The following is a 16988-nucleotide window of genomic DNA, read 5'->3' as shown; positions in this document are numbered from 1 at the left end:
GCTGTTGTGTCGCAAATGCCAGGGCTGTTTTTTGATCCCAGTCCGCCCCTGACTGACGGTGTAATAAGCTACCTCTCGGAAAACAGAAATACGTCAAATCAGTCTTCAAACTATTTCTGACCTAAAACTCAGATTTTCGTTTTTTTAGCTAACATTCAACTTGAAGATGTGAAGTACCCACTCATTATTTTTCAGTTTTACAGTTTTACGTTCATTAAATAAGTATAATCTATCAACAAAATAGGCTTGTTTGTCATGAAATAACATTATGCTTTCACTTGGGTGTGATTGGCTGTTGAGCTCGCTCAAGGGGGAGGGACACAAAGGGCGCCGTGTTTGTTTTCATTGAGCTTAGAATGAACACTGCTTAGCTCATCAATTGTTCAGTAATAGTGCGGCAGCTTAGCAAAATAATGGGGACGCGCCGGACAAAAGCACCAAACTTTTTCCATGTGCTCTACATCACCATAGCTTTCAATTTTTGGTGGGAGCCACTTCATCAAGATGGCCGATGGCGGCCATCTTGGATTTCCAAGGTGGCCGCCATGTAAAATCTATAAGTGCAAATATCTCGGCTTCCAAGCCACATACAAGGTCAATCTTGGTGTCAAAATATACATTTTCTGGGTCAAGGAATGCATTAAAGCTATTGAGAATATCACTAGATGATTATTTGTGCCGAGATCAAATAAATATGTTCATTCTGGCAATGTATCCATAAGTTTCAACTCGGTTCCTAAGCAGCTGGACATATATTAATATGTATGTTTTCAATGGCATGTATATTGAAAAATGGACAACATGCATTAATTGAATTGAACTTTATGTGCTTCACTTTTTAACATAACAAAGCATTTTATATCATCAAATTATCGGTCACATTTACAACTGCAAAGCTCTGTGCATTTCCAGTGTGCTTTCTTGCATGAGCACTTTGCACCACAGCCACTTGCGCTTTTACAGCCACATTTGACCAGTTCAGTGCAGCTTTCAAAAGCCATTGGTAGAATGCTCCACACAGGAAGCCAGACCTGGCTGTCTCTATCCAATGTCCATCCACATCCTTCTGGACTGGGTGTCGGCTGCTGAGCCAGTTCAGATGTTGCCCAGATCCCAGACTGGTAGGCAACTCGCTTCAAGTGCTGCAGAAGGGAATCTTGTGTTGGTGGAATGTGTTCCATGGTTCTGTTCTTCTGGCAGAACAACTCTCTCCGTGCTTCATTAATAGATTCCACATCACTCATCTTGTCGTAAAGGACGATTGTGTAGCGCTCCAGAAGTTGAAATTGCTGGGCATCTATGGTCACGGGAGTGTGCGGATTCGCTGCCATGTAGTTGAAGGCCTGGGTGACCTCGGGGTAGGACTTCCCAAGCCTCCAATGCTGACTTCTTCCCCTTCCCACAGAATGCTGAGGTTGTGTCACAGCCTGTGAAACAGTGGAAGACTGGAAGTGCTGTGGACTTACCTTTGCCCAGAGTATGGCAGATGTTATTGATATGAAGATATCTGTAGTTCTTGCCAGTGCCAAAAGCGACCCAGATGTCTGCAGCTGGATACTTGGAGGGCAGGGCATGGAACTTGCCGATGAGGATAACGACAACATCTGTATCCACAGTGCGTACCAAGCAGGTAGAAGAGCGATGCTCCAGGGCATCAAGCAGATGAATCAGTATCCTGGTGTCGGCCTCTTCATGGTTACATGGCAGTATGAAGTGGCTGGTGTCTGTGCCGACCACTCTGGTGCCAGATGTAATGAAGACCTGCTTACCATCTGGCCAGGCAATGGATGCAATCTTCCTGGAGAGGAAGGTGAAGAGTTCCTGCTTGTTCATCGGGTCACGCAGGAAATCTGGCCAATTCCCTGGCAGCTTGTTCTGACCAGCCACCTTCCGTCGTATCCCTTTGCCTTGCTTCTCCCTTGTTGACTCTTTTATGCTGCTGGTGATGTAAGTATCCCAGACCACATCAACTCTTGCAGAGGTCTCCAAGTGCTTCATGATGTGGGTGGGAACAAAGACACAACTGGCATATTCGTCGAATGTGGTAATGTTGGTGGTGGACAGGAAGTGCACAACAGCAGCACCGTCGAGTACTTTGACATCAAAAGTCCCTGGAGGTAAAAAAGAAAGTTAGTTAAAAAACGAAAAACAAACTTTAAATAAGGACTCTCTACAGACCTTGAAGAGAATGATATGCACTTTTTTCTGATTATTACTGATACTACTTAATGCCACTGACTGATTACAACTTGTTTGTAAAAAAAAAAAAAGTACCTGGAGGTTCCTGTTGTGTCTTCTCTGTCAGAACAATTAGCAGATCTGACTTCTTTCCCAAGCGTAGTTTCCCTCTGTCAGATAGGGAGGGAGGGTATGGATGGTTTTCGTGCTTAAAAAAGGTGCTCATGTCACCCTCTCTGTGTTGCATGGCTATATATAATTGGGAGAAGAGTGCAACATCATCCTTCAACATTGAGGTCTGCCCTGCCTGCTTGGTCTTGGTCTTGGGTGTTGGGCATCTGAAGAGAGGCAGTGAGTTATTTTTGATGGGCTCGTGAATGGAGTGTGTGCGGTTCCTGATCACTCTCTCATGGTACTTGTTGTACTGATCTCTGCCCACTGATTCCACATTGCGGACTGTGTTAACCACAGACTCGTCAGTTATATTTCGTGTGTCCAGCATTAGAAGCTCGGGGGTATCATCTAGGAATGGATTGCTCATCCCAGTGATGGTGTGCACCAGAGCTAGTGCTTGTTCTTTGAATGTCTTCTGTGTAGACATTCCTTCTTCATGGTGTTGTTGTTTATTGCCTTCTTCTGAACTCCTGCTCAAACTCTTTTAGGAGTCATGCTTGTTCAGGCCCTGCGATCATCCACTTCTTGAATGCTGAGGGATTCTCGGTGAGTCCCACTGCACCCCCAGAACCCTTCACCAGATCATTATTCTGCTCATGAGCCTGGTCTATCGGTATGCTTGAGAATCTGTTTGTGGTCTTGGGAATAACCCAGTGACCATGTTCTTCAAATTCATTGTGAATGGACATGGGCAAGCTTTCCATGTCGCGGATGTGGACAGGAATCCATCTGGCATAGTTCTGGTGATCAAGGGCGAAGAACCATGGGACGAGAGCCTTCAGTGACTCCACATAGAGGGGGAAATCCTGTTCTCTGTGGACACGTACAAATATCAGACCCATTATTTCCAAGTTGAGGATGGTATCCCAGTACTGGAATGTTGGACTCTTGGTGATCATATCTTGTCTCCAAGCTTCTTTGATCTTCTCATCACGTGGTCCCTCAGTCACCATGTCCAAGAAGGCATCCTGCTGCAGCTTCCCCAGTGCCAGAGCGCTCACTTGGTGGGCATGTCTTGTCCTAGTGAGGTGGGATGCTTTGAGGAAAGAGTCAGCTGTGCCAGAGGATGCGATACCAGCCTCAGTCAGTGCAGTGGTCCAAAAAAAGAAAATCACATAATGATATTCTCAATAGCTTTAATGCATTCCCTGACCCAGAACATGTATATTTTGACACCAAGATTGACCTTCTAAGTGGCTTGGAAGCCGAGATATTTGCACTTATAGATTTTACATGGCGGCCACCTTGGAAATCCAAAATGGCCGCCATCGGCCATCTTGATGAAGTGGCTCCCACCAAAAATTGAAAGCTATGGTGATGTAGAGCACATGGAAAAAATTTGGTGCTTTTGTCCGGCGCGTCCCCATTATGTTCAAATATGGTCTTAAGCCACCGCACTATAATGACTGAAGGCACAAAGAAAGTCCCCAAGAAACGAAACTTTACTAGGACAACATACGGATTTCACGGGATCAACATACCACAACACGTTCTGCTTTTGGGTAAGTAGCATACAGTCCTTTGTTTGTTTGTGTTGGGCTAGCCGCGTTAGCTAGCGAACATTAGCTAGTACGTTCTGTGTCGTCGTATTGCCTTTTAAAGACTTTCTAAAACAATCGCATAGCACATGCTGTTCTTATAAGTTGTGTTGTTGCTACTGTGTACAGTTAGTTAACTGTTTGTCTTTTGTTACTTGGGTTGGGCTAGCCGTGTTAGCTAGCTAGCATTAGCTAGTAAGTTATGTGTGGTATTGCGTAAGACTTTCTAAAACAATCGCATAGCACATTATGCTGTTCTTATAAGTTGTGTTGTTGATACCGTGTACAGCTAGCTAACTGTGTTTATTTTTATTTATCCGTCTGTTTCAGCTTTGATGCTAAGGAACCTGGCGTGGTTGTGGCTGAAAATCACTGATGTCAAGCCCCCCGGAGCCCCACTCAGAATGGCCAGACAGAAGTATCTTTTTGATCAGAGAATTCTGTTCAGATGAGGCAAAAGACACCACATGCCCACCAGACTCCACAGCACCTCAGAAAACTGTATTACTTATCAATACTTACTTTACTCATTTACTCATTATTGTGATTATGTACCTTGCTGCAATGCTAATGTTGAAAACATTAGGACACAGGAATTGCACACTACCTGACTACTTGAGAAATACCTGAACACTTTCATTTTCATCTTGTTGAACTTTGCACAGCATGTTACACTATTAATTGCACTTTAATTCTGCTGTAGTGCGACTACCATCACTTATCACTTTATTACTTATCATTACTTACTTTACTTATTTACTTGTGATTATTGTGATGGTATTGTTGTGATTATGTACCTTGCTGCAAAGCTAATGTTGAAGAACCACAGCCAAAGATTTGTATTATTGTGTACTGTAAAATAAATTCTGATTCTGATTCAAGACTTTTTTGTATCATTAAAAGAATAATAGTTACAACAACCATAAAGCCTCCATAATGATAAGCTGGCTAATTAGCTTAGGTAATACCTTGCTAGGTAATAATGTTAGCTATAGCTATCTGACCCAGTGACTAAACACTGACAGATATTGACAGCTGAGTGGTTGGGGGTGGGGTTAACCAGACATTGTTACCGCCCATTACCTGGCTGTGAAGGTGAGAAAAAACAAAATCTTTGATGGGGATTTTTCTCTGCTTAGTGATTTCAGGTGTAGCAACTTTCAAATACTCATGTTGTCTTCAATTTGTTTCCGATTTCAATGTATGACGCATCATTTGAAAGCTTACAATCTGTAGTTTAAGCACATGTAAAAACTGAAAAATGATTTCGCCTACAGGTAGTGCGTTTCATTGTCAGTTGTCACACATTTTGTGAAAGAAAACCCCAGAGATGGGCATAATGGCTCGATCTGGTTAAAAACTTCTACAAGAAACTGTATGCTCTTGCAAGGCACCAGTTTAACTACCTGCACCAAATGGAGCAGTGCCAAAAGAGACACACTTAACGAACATAAGGTTGTAAACCACATGGACTTTTCTGAAAATGATGCGTGTCACCTGTAAGCAGGCAACTATACACACAAATGTTGTGTACACATCACAGGAATGGCAATCCTTTGCCTCCATTTCAGAGTCCCTTCAGCATGATAATAATAATAATACATTAGACTTATATAGTGCTTTTCTAGATACTCAAAGACGCTTAATGAGCATGCCATTAATTAATTGATTAATTGATGAGCATGCCATTGGTGTGTGAATGGGTGAATGAGAGGCCATTGTAAAGTGCTTTGGATAAAGGCGCTATATAAGTGCAGTCCATTTTCCATCTGCAGCCAGCCCCTTCCCCTAGTAGTCAGTGGTCACGTGCATGACAGCTGGCTAGTAGCTACCTGTGTGTAATGACTCTGACACCAGCTGGTGAAATCATAAACCATTTGCTTAAGTAATCTTTCGTTTTTGTTTTTTTACATATTCTGAAACTACAGATTGTAAGCTTTCAAATGATGCATCATACATTGAAATCGGATAAAAAGTAAAGACGACACGAGTATTTGAATGTTGGTGCACCTCAAGAATGGGAATGCAACAGGAGAAAAGTGACTGATCAAACCACAACAACAAACACTGCTAACAGCTAGCGGCTATACTTATATTATATTATTATATGATCTTTTTATAACATCACAACATTCTGAGAGAACATGGACATGCTAAAAACACATAACTACACATAATTAGATTAACACACTGTCCTTGCTTTTGAACACGTCTTAAAACGAGAGTATGTTTACAAGTCATTATCACTTACCGGTAGCCTGCGGCAAATGAGAACAGTGAATCCAATCCACAAATGTAGTGATCCTGTAGTGATCGTTAAACTGTTGTATATTATATCGAGTGGCTACTTTAAAACTTCAAGTTGCCTGTTATGAAAAAAAACGAAAACCAGATGTTGTTGACACAATAAGTTTCACTTTTTGACCCCTTCGATTCTGTGACTGGTTTATGGTCTCACCAGCGGGTGTCACCAGGCTACACTTAAAACAAATTGTGCTATAATTGCTTTGCCATTTGTAAGAGAAGATAAATAGAATAAAAACCTGAAGGCACTAAAACTAGAAATCAGACAGCATCTACAATGCTGAATGCTGCTAAATAGTTTTAACTTAAAACCAGTTGGTCACTGAGTACTGCAGAGTACTGTTTTTGTTGCTTGAATAAAGGCTGGCAGTCTTTAATAGCCAACTGTTGTTGTGGACTATATACTAAGTATTTGTTATTATTCAGCGGTAAAAAAAATAAATGTAAATATCGTATCGGTAACGGTATCGCAGATACCTGAAGCCCAGGTATCGTATCGGTAGTGAAAAAGTGGGATCGGGACATCCCTAACAGGTGTGCATCTATCACTGACTAGAGCCGAGGCAGAGATGGAGAGTGACCAGTAGCTGCTTGTTATCGTTTACAGCCACGCAAGATTATCTAAAAAAAATCTAATAAACACATCTCTATCGCAAAACCAAGCTCGGCCCAGCCCAAATCAATTGTCCGAAAATGTGTCCCAGCCCGAAGATTTTAGGTCTAATAGGAAGAGTAGGACTTGCTGATGCAAGCCCACTAATAAAAAAGTAATAGTATCAATATTGTAATATTGTATGTGTTACCTGAGTTTGTTTTGTTTTGAATGCAGATGATTTGCTGACCCTGAAAGCCTGCCCTCCATCTGAAGAGGAGTTTGTCAACATTTTTCAAAAAGTCAAGTACTCCCTCAGTCTTCTGGTGAGACACTTCAGTGAAATAAACTGTCTCCCTATCTTAATCTCTTAATCTAATAAACTGTCTCCCTATCTTAATCTCTCACTCACTCACTCACTCACTCACTCACTGGTAAGGCTTGAGCTGTCTATTCCAGTTATTGTTAGCTTGCTTCTTACCAATGCTGTGACTTCCATACAATAGTGGTTCACCTCAAATAAAAAGAAAATCCAGAGGGTCCACCTCTATTTGAGGGTATTTGTATAAATATTGGTTTCACCATTTAGAAAAAACAACACTTTTTATACATACAGTAGTCGCTCTATTTCAGGCCTTCAAAAGTATTTGGACAGATTATGTCCAAATTAAGCACTCATGTTTAGTATTTGGTCTCATATTCTTTGCCTGCAATACCTTCCTTAAGTCTGTGACTCATTGACCCCACCAGACGCTTGGTATCTTCTCTGGTGATGCTCTGCCAGGCCTGTACTGCAGCCATCTTTAGTTGTTGTTTGTTTTGAAGTCTCATCTTAAGTCTCATCTTCCGCAAATGAAATGCATGTTCAGTTGGGTTTAAATCTGACTTAGCCTGTCAAGAACCTTCCACTTTTTGGCCCTGAAAAACGTTGCTATGGCAGTATGTTTGGGGTCATTGTCTTACTCTATGATGAAGCGCCATCCAATGAATTTGGAGGCATTTACTTGTACAGACAAGATGTTTCTGTTCAGAATTCATTCTGCTCCTGCTATCAGAAGTTACATCATCAATTAAAACAAGTGAGCCATTTCTAGTGGCAGACACTGACTGTGGATGGAGATGGATGCTGAGAGAACCCTCTGGCTCCTGCTGTTTCTATGATGGCAGTCTCTGACACATCCACGTCTACCTCTTGAAGACTGTTCCTGATCTGTCGGAAAGTTGTATATACGTTTTTTTCTTAATTATGGTGAGCATTTCTTGGTCATTCACTGTAGATGTCTTCCTTTTGCAATTGCTTGCAATTGCTGAGCTCACCAGTGCTTTCTTTCTTTTTTAAACTGTTGTTAATGTTTTGGCAATGTTCCTGATTGATTTTGTCTGTTTTTTCCAGCCTCATAATGGCTTTCTTAACTCTTTGGTCCTCATGTTGACAGACACCAATAGCAGACTCCAAAGACAAATGCCAAACCTAGAATCAAACTATACATTGAATGCTCCCTTATGCCTGCCCAAATGATGTGAGGAACACACCTGACTTACCAGAAATGCCCGTCAAGCCAATTGTCCCAATACTTAGGGTAACTATGTACTGTATAAAAAGTATTGTTGTTTCCAAATGGTGACAGCAATATGAACACGAATATTACATATAAACAGACCCCAATACCCTCAAATACAAGCTGACAATCTATACATTCATGTCATAATAATTGTTTATTTCAAATCCAAACTTTTGGCATATAGAGCTAAAAGAAGAAAAAATGCTTCACTGTCCCAGTAATTATGAAAGGCATTGTATACTAACCCTTCTATTTGTTTGATATATCACATCTTTTACAATTGTTGTATCATGTGTGTTTTTATGTCTATGTACATGTTGTTCTTACCTTGGCTAAAATCCACGTTTAAACATTCAGTTATAAACTTGAAACTGGATCAACTTGAAACTTTTAGGACCGTCTGAAGACGTTCATTACAGAGCCAGACTCAGTGGAGCTGCTTCATCATGTCTTCATCCCTCTAGGCCTGGTGAGTTTTTCTCCCCAGTATAACAGATATAGTTTGTACATACATTATTATTATTATTATTATTATTATTTATATTATAATAATATCATATGAAAAGTCTTCAGATTTTTTTTAAAAGATCCCAAACTGTTGTTGGGGTTGTCGGGGGCCGTACACACAACATGTCCTCCACAGACAGGAAGACACGGCACTGCTGACACCTGAAGACTCAGCTGGCTAACAGTGTTGTCTAGCAGTGCTGGCTAACAGTGTTGTCTAGCAGTGCAGGCTAACAGTGTTGTCTAGCAGTGCTGGCTAACAGTGTTGTCTAGCAGTGCTGGCTAACAGTGTTGTCTAGCAGTGCAGGCTAACAGTGTTGTCTAGCAGTGCAGGCTAACAGTGTTGTCTAGCAGTGCAGGCTAACAGTGTGTTGCTTACATACAGAGGGGAAAAGTATTCAACGGATCAACGCATCAACAATCTTTTTAATTCAACATACGTATTTCCATTCTAGCTATTCGCATTAAATTTAGACCAGATATTGGTATTAACAGAGCCATTTCTCCTCTAAACATGGTACATTGTATTGTTCCCGAAAAGTTAGATCTTTGTCTCGTCTGACCAGACAACATTCTTCCAGTAATCTACAGGCTTCTCCAAATGTTCTGTAGCAAACTTCAAATGAGCTTCAGCATGCCTTTTCTTCAGTAATGGATTCTATACAGGGGTGATTGCGAATCGAGACCGTGGCGGTGGAATGCATTGCCTATTGTTTTTTTAATTTTCTTACAGCTGTACCCGCTGCTTCCAGGTCTTTCTGAAGCTCTGCTGGAGTCCTTGGCTCTTGGTCTAGTCTTCTAACTAACTTTCTGACTCCCCAGTCAGAAATCTTGTGAGGGCTCCTGTGCGTGGCCGGTTTATGGTTGAGTGATGTTCCTTCCACTTGCGGTTGATGGCCCCAATGGCACGGTGACCAGACGTCCCCGATTTCCGGTGACCTGTCCCCGGCAACAAACTGTCCCCGGAAAAGTCCCCGTTTCAAGCATTTCATTTTTCCCCCCATTTTTTTTTTAATCTTGGCTTGTATTGTCACCGAACCTGCTGCCAAGGGTCCTACCCATGGGGTCCTCCACCCATTTATAACGTCAATGTATGCATATTACCCGTTAATGGACGATCGTTACATTCAATAGAAAGCATTTCAGCCCCGATTGTTCCCCATTAACGAGCTCATTATGATTGAATGGAGCAATAACAAGGTCATTCTTCACCACTCAGTGAATTACTATTATTATAATAAAGCTGCTGGAACCTCAATTTGCTGTCCCAATTCTGGGGTTTGTCATAACATTAATATTTAACACCTATGCTCTGTGCTGCAGTCCTGGAATTGGAATAGTTCAATCTAATCAGACTAGTGGAGAAGAGCTTATGGGGTGGGTGGCTATTATTATTAATAAGATAATACAATGAAATATATGCAGTGGGTGTATAAAGTTGTTTTAAATTATTAATAAAAATACAATACAATATACAGAATTTTGACAACATCATTAGTCTTATGTTAGGCTTAAACATTATGTTAGGCTTAAAGTATGAGTAGGGTAGTGGAGATAAAAATTGGCATAAAAAGCACAATAGTGTGTACAAATTCACCAGAATGCAGGAAATTAAGTGTTAAATCCTCATTTTTTCTGGGGGAGGACCCCCAGACCCCCCGCTTGGTTGATGGTTGGCTCGTAAACCTGAACAGTTCTAAGAATTGCTTTTAATACCACTTACAGTACACTGACACTAATGTTGAGAGGCACATTCCAGTTGTTACACTTGAGTATTCTTGCTTGAATGTGTATACATTGGTCAAAATAAGGTCAAAATAAATGAAACAGCAATTGTCCCCGTTTCTGTATTTCATCATGATAAAATGTATACATTTTTCCTAAAAGGTGGGAAATGTCCCCAGATTGCATCTCAGAAATCTGGTCACCTTACCCAATGGTGCTTATAGGAACATTTAGGAGTTGAGAAATTCGTCGGTAACCAGTGCCATTATTATGCTTCTCAACAATCTTGTTTGCGAAAGTCTTGGGAGAGCTATGATGCTACTAGCTGAGTCTTGCAGGAAAGCTTGGTGACAAATTATTTGTTTACTTGCATTCAGGAGTGGGACACCCTTTTTTAAAGAATAGATGTATAGGCGAGTCAATATATGGTTTAACCCCAAAAAAATTGATACAAAAGGTTTTTCAATGGATTCTGGTAGTATTGGGCGTGCTAAATAACATACTAAAAGTCGACCAAAATCGACCCCTCCGAAAGCCGTCATTTCCAAGATGGCGTCCCAGATGGCGCCGGGGCGATTAAAATGGCAATATCTCAAATTAAGAAAATGGTGCAAAGTATTTCTCAACTGATTCTGGTACCTCTGGGCATGCTCACTAACATACTAAAAATCTAGCAAAATACACCTTCCAGAAAGGCTTCATTTTCAAGATGGCGTCCAAAATTGCGGCCGGCCAAGCTTAAAATGGCTATATATATATGTCAATAGAAAAAATATATAAATGATTTTGTCATTTGATTCTGGTACCTCAAGTACCCCTAGACATACTTAGGAACATACTAAAGTTTTAGGGAAATACACCTTCCGAAGAGGCTTAATTTTCAAAATGGTGTCCAAAATGACGACTGGGAGCTTAGAATGCCTGTATCTCAAATGGGAAACAATTTCTAAAGGATTTATAAACTGATTCTGGCACCTCTATACATTAATAACGAGCAAAATATCTAGCTAAATATATCTGCTAGGAATGCATCATTTGCATCATCAAAATGGCTGCCTGTAGCTTATTTTGGCTAAAATTAAAATTGGTTATTATATTCAACCTAGAAAGCTGGCTTTGGTGTTGAACACAAAATAAATGACCCACTTATTGTGGTCTTTAGGCCTACTCATCATCATCTTCAGGATCCTCTGGGAGAAACTTGTTATGTGGATTGTCACATTCATGAAGTTGACATGGTCCACAGACAGTAGTACAAGGTAGTCCATATTTTCTGCATGAGCAGCGAAGTGTCTTGCAGGCAGTGGTACAGTTACAATGAATGACCTTCAAGAGACTGTCTGGAGCAGCATTCATTGTTGACATGAGTGGGACAAATCTATTGTCCTGCAGGTTCCAGCCCCAGTCTAGAGCATCTATACCATCATCTGTTCCCATCCAGACCATGACCTGGTAGTATGCTCTACGACAGTGGAATTTGGTAGCAGATTCAGTTGGTGGTAGACGTTCAGGCGTTACCGTTGATGAAGCTGAGACAACCTTCTTGCTGAAAATGTTATATCTCATTTTTGCAAGCGAATCTGTGCACTTTCCACCAAAAAAGACAGCCATTGCTTGGCACCCAAGGTCATCGATCACATCTGTTGTCTGGTTTGGTACAGTGAATGCATTGGCACAAGCCTGAAGGACAGGATCCCCTTTTACACGTTTTTGGAATGCTGTCTTTTTGCCAACTCCGAAGATCCGGGAAGTTGTGTCACAGCCAGTCACAGCATGGATGAACAGCAACTGAGAACACACATCCTGTCCGAGTACTTCTTTCAAATGGTTTATGGCGTACACTTTAAAACTGCCATCAGCTTTCGACTTGTCTGATCTGAAATAAAGGCCCTTGCTATCTCTCTGTGCATAGTAAAGAAGTAAGACGAGGAGATCAGTATCTTCTCCAATCAGCGTCGTGGTGTGAAGAAGAGATGATCCCACTGCGGCCCTTACTATGTCTACATCAGCATCTCCAAGTGAATTGACCACAGTGCAATCCCGTTCTTTCAGTTCATCACTTATCATGTGGATCAGTTTCTGTTTATTCAGATCTCTTGACAGGAACTCCTCCTTCTTACCTGAGAACTCTGTCTCAGCAGTGAAGTTGACAATGGGATGAATATTGTTTCCTCTTCTTTGATGTGTGTTGTCTTTAATGGATGGCCCATCCTCATAGCCATCAAACACAATGGTTGTAGCTGAGCCATAATGTTGGATGGTGAAGTCTGCATATGACTGTGCAATTTTACCATAGCTTTGTCCGTGCTTCCATTGTATTCGGTGAAGGAGTGAACCACCATCAAGAACATAATGCTCCGTTTCTGGTACAGAATCTAGGATTGCATCACTTGCATGATCACAGATCGCGTGCGCTAGTTGTGGTTTATCAGCTTTGCGGAAGACGTTTCCGGCTTCAAAGAGGGCAGGAGGGAAAGGACTGAGTTCGTAACGCATAACCTCCTCCAATGACAGCTCTCCAGTTTGGGAGACAATAAGGAAACGTTGAAAAAGAAGTGCAGAATCAATGATTCGATCAGGAGCAACCTTGATAGACGATTTTTGTCCAAGGGTTATGGCTTTATCCTTTCTACTAAATGAAAATGTGAATGCCGGCTGTCCGATCATTTTGTGCATGATGTTGCGTCCAACAGAGTCATAATCATGCACGTTCACTCCATCCTCAGCGACAACACCTGTAACAACATTCCTTAAAGAAGAGTCTGGAGAGAAAGGTGAACATATAGCAAGTTTTGAAGTGATCTTCTCCAGGTCAGCAGCATCCCTTTTCATCCTTGCCTCTGTTGAATCCTTGTGCTGTTCTGATGTTGTGTATGTCTGGTTTGAGAACTCCTGCATTGCGGTGTTATACTCTGATGTTATGCCCTTTGACATTGTCCAAAGGGATCTCTGATTGTCGGTCATTCCACTTCCATGTGTCATCCCCCCTGTAGTCTTCAATGACCTCATCAATGTTGTTTCGATTACAAGATCTGAGCTGAGGCCTGCCCATGATTGGCTGCTGCGACGGATAACATGAAAACCCTTTTCAAATTGTCTGAAGACATCTGGGTGGTTGATGTGAAGCTGACTCATCTCTTGGACATAAAAGTGTGCCGATTTCAAGTAATTGTAATGCCCAGCCGCAGCGAATATCGGCATGCATTCAGAAACAGCGCGTAGGTGCAAAAGCCAGGAACCTGTGCGATCTGCTGTTATCAGTGACCTAGCAACTTCTAACATGTGTTGGTAATTTAGCCACAACTGACTAGTTTTGGATCTAGCACACAGTTCCATCTTCCTTTTTCCCAGCTCTTCATTTATTGTAATGAGGGTCTCTGATGTGAACACTGTTTCCAATGGCATTTCACCCTTAACTATTGAGGTATACATTGCTTCAGACTGTTCAACCATTGCTGCAAATTCATGACTATCATCTACCATTTCTGATATTATCATGCGGTTAAGACATTTGTCAACCAGAAGATGGCCACGGAATGCTCTCTGAACCGATTTGCCTGTCATCATATGGGCTACTGAGTTCTCCCCATAGACTACCCCTAGAATGTCCTTAAGTCCTTTACCGTCCATCAGTGTACCAATTGCTCCTAGCAAATTCATAAATGTGTGAAATCCTCCTAGGAGCAGGACAATGGACTTGAGGTGACTGCACTGTGGTGAATCTAGGATTATCTCTGCTGCTTTCCAATATAGGGGTTGGTCAAATGTAACTACTGGGGCAAGGTGGTGTTTGGATGCCAGACCACAAATGAACTCCAGTGTTGACAGAATGCATGTTTTGTCTCCGGAGTACATGTCTATCATTGGTAAGTATCTCACTGAAGACTGCCCTGGATGTTCATCTCCCTTATGAATAATGTGCATCATCCCCTGCCAACCAGGTGCAGGCTGTTTGAAATTGAACGATAACTCCCAAAGCAGATCAACCATCTTGTTACATTCTGCGAGTCTTGGACGTTCTTTAAATGTGGTGTCTCTGCAAAAGTGTTTGGCAAAGTGATAATCTATTATCACAACTTTTGACCTCTGCACAAGATTCAGTTAATGAATTCTGAACCTCGGAATGATTTGGTCTGTCTTCTGTCCTGGTGTCAAGGCAGCTATCATGCCCATCCCATGAAATGTCCCTTTCCCATCAATTGTTAGAATATTATGATCTACATTGTCTGCAGCAAATAAGACGGTCGTGTTCAACACATCAATATCCTTACCAAGCATGTTTGGTGCAGTACAATTTGCAGCATTCATTTCAAATCTCTGCAGTTCAGAATAGGAAGAGCAGAATCCCATCTTATTCAGCATATCTACAATGAACCAAGACCGGTTTAAGTGGTGCATTTGCACTGCTAGGCCAATTTGCAAAGGGGCAAGGACAGCTCGTGGTCGGACTGCCTGTATGATTGCGTGGCCAATACTAGCAATTTTCTGCTCTGTCTCTTTACCGACAAACAAAGCTTTTAACACAATGTGGAGTGATTGTGGAATATAATCAAGGGCATTCTGTAGTTTTAGTGTCTCTGTAGTTGGGTACTCATTAACAGGTGGAACATTAGTCATTATGTCACTTTTTATGTGTTTTGCAGCTGTTTCAAGTAAGTGTCTCTTCTCAGACTCTTCATCACTGTTTTGTTTTGTGTTGTTATAGTAGGATCTGAGTATGTCTGATGTTTTCTCTCTTATTGTAACAATACAATCCAAGCCATCTCCTTCTGCAATAAATATGCTATTTGCATATCGTTGCATCAGCAATGTTTTTAGGTATTGATTACTATATGGGATGGAATCGGCCTTAGACAAATACTCTTGCCTTTTACACCTAAGTGCAGAAACGGTCAGCTGTCCATCATCATTCGTTTCAAAGTAAGCACACATTTTTGAGAAGGCTTGTTCTTGGTCCTCATTCTTTGGCCTTCCAGACTTTCTCCGCTTTGGATTACAATCAGGCTGAAATTCCATGGGAACATCACGGTCACACCGGAAATGTGTGCTACAAGCATTATGATACACACAGTCTGCAGCATGTAGATCACTATTATAGTATTCAATTCTACCTTTGACTTTGAATGACCACTCATCATTTCGTTTATCACAGCTTTGCAATATAGACTTTGCAAAGTTGTCTGTTTTCACGTAACTATAGTCGGCACGTCCTTCATGAACATTTGTGCCGCAGAAAAGGCAATCAGTTTGGCTATTGAATGGAGCTTCAGACTGCCTAGTACTAGTCCTTTTATTAGTGGTACTTGATTCACCGCTCTGTTTCCTCTGTAAATGTAAATCAATATCTCGGCTATGTATGTACATTTTGCGGCATTCTGAATGTACTTTCATGCCAGCAGTCACATGAACAGTGTCACCTCTTTTAACACTAGCTTTATTGATCCCATCAGCACCTTTCTGACGAATCTCAACAAAATCACTTCCATCTTCCAATTTACAAATGGGACAGATCTGGGCACTGAATTCACTCATCACTTTAGAAATCAGATAATGGTCAAAAAGAAGGATTCAACTATGCTAGCTTGAGAGCTGGAGAGTGCAAACACCTCTGGCAAAGACTAGGATGAAACTGGGGCTTAAATAACACTGCCAGGCCAGACACGCCCAGGCATGCCCAAACACAGGACTAGGTCAGAAAAGAAAGAAAGAAACTGATTCAGAAAAAGAAGGCTTCAACTATGGTAGTTTGGGAGCTGGAGAGTGCAAACACCTCTAACTATAACAACTATAATCAGGGGTGCACATAACTGGTGCGCCAGTGCGCATGCGTCGCCAAAATGCATGCTGCGCGGAAGATCAGCGGCATGAACGCGCTCTTGCGCACCAACAGCTGGGAGCGCTGGGAGAGGAATTTACTTCCTCAAAATCCACCTGCTGACTGCTGACTGCTGCATCACTGCAAGCCCCGTAACGCCATCACAACGACCACGGCGACTCCCCTCACGAAAACATTCGGAAAGTATCGTAACTTGTACTTTCCTTCCGCGTATCGCGTATCGCACGGTTATCACGCCGACACGTGACAATTCAGTCCCGAACGACTCGTAGCTAAAAGGAAAAACAACACCAAGGAACTTCATGTTTCTTTTCTCTGAAGCTTTCAAACGTTCAGACGTTTGTTTTACAGCTTCATTATCGCACCTAGACCCCTGACCCAGGGAATATGGTTGGGAATTCTATTAGAAGAAAAAAAGACTTTGTTGCACAATCAAAATAATGAGCTATTTAAAGTGATAGCCTACACCATCCTCTACCATGGTTGAAATTGAGGACAGTGATAACTTACAGCAGTCAAGAGAGCAGTGATGATGATGATTAGCTTGTAGCATAAATAAATGCTTAGGCTGT

General features: G+C 41.6%; 1 protein-coding gene across 1 annotated transcript in view; it reads left to right on the top strand.

The window, feature by feature from the left end:
* LOC308150162 (epidermal growth factor receptor kinase substrate 8-like protein 1) overlaps window positions 1-16988 on the top strand; it is a gene marked incomplete at both ends in the record, with an annotated part of 42514 nt that overhangs the window by 4493 nt on the left and 21033 nt on the right. Inside the window, 2 exons of the mRNA XM_080523022.1 lie at window positions 7024-7112; window positions 8743-8817. Coding sequence (XP_080379148.1) covers window positions 7024-7112; window positions 8743-8817 — 164 coding nt within the window. The remainder of the gene's footprint in view (window positions 1-7023; window positions 7113-8742; window positions 8818-16988) is intronic.

This window comes from Nansenia antarctica (assembly GCF_963989245.1).
Source record: "Nansenia antarctica genome assembly, chromosome: 2".
Classification (NCBI taxonomy): domain Eukaryota; kingdom Metazoa; phylum Chordata; class Actinopteri; order Argentiniformes; family Microstomatidae; genus Nansenia; species Nansenia antarctica.
The sequence above is the reverse complement of the archived record's forward strand: the minus strand, read 5'-3'. Positions and strand labels throughout refer to the sequence as shown.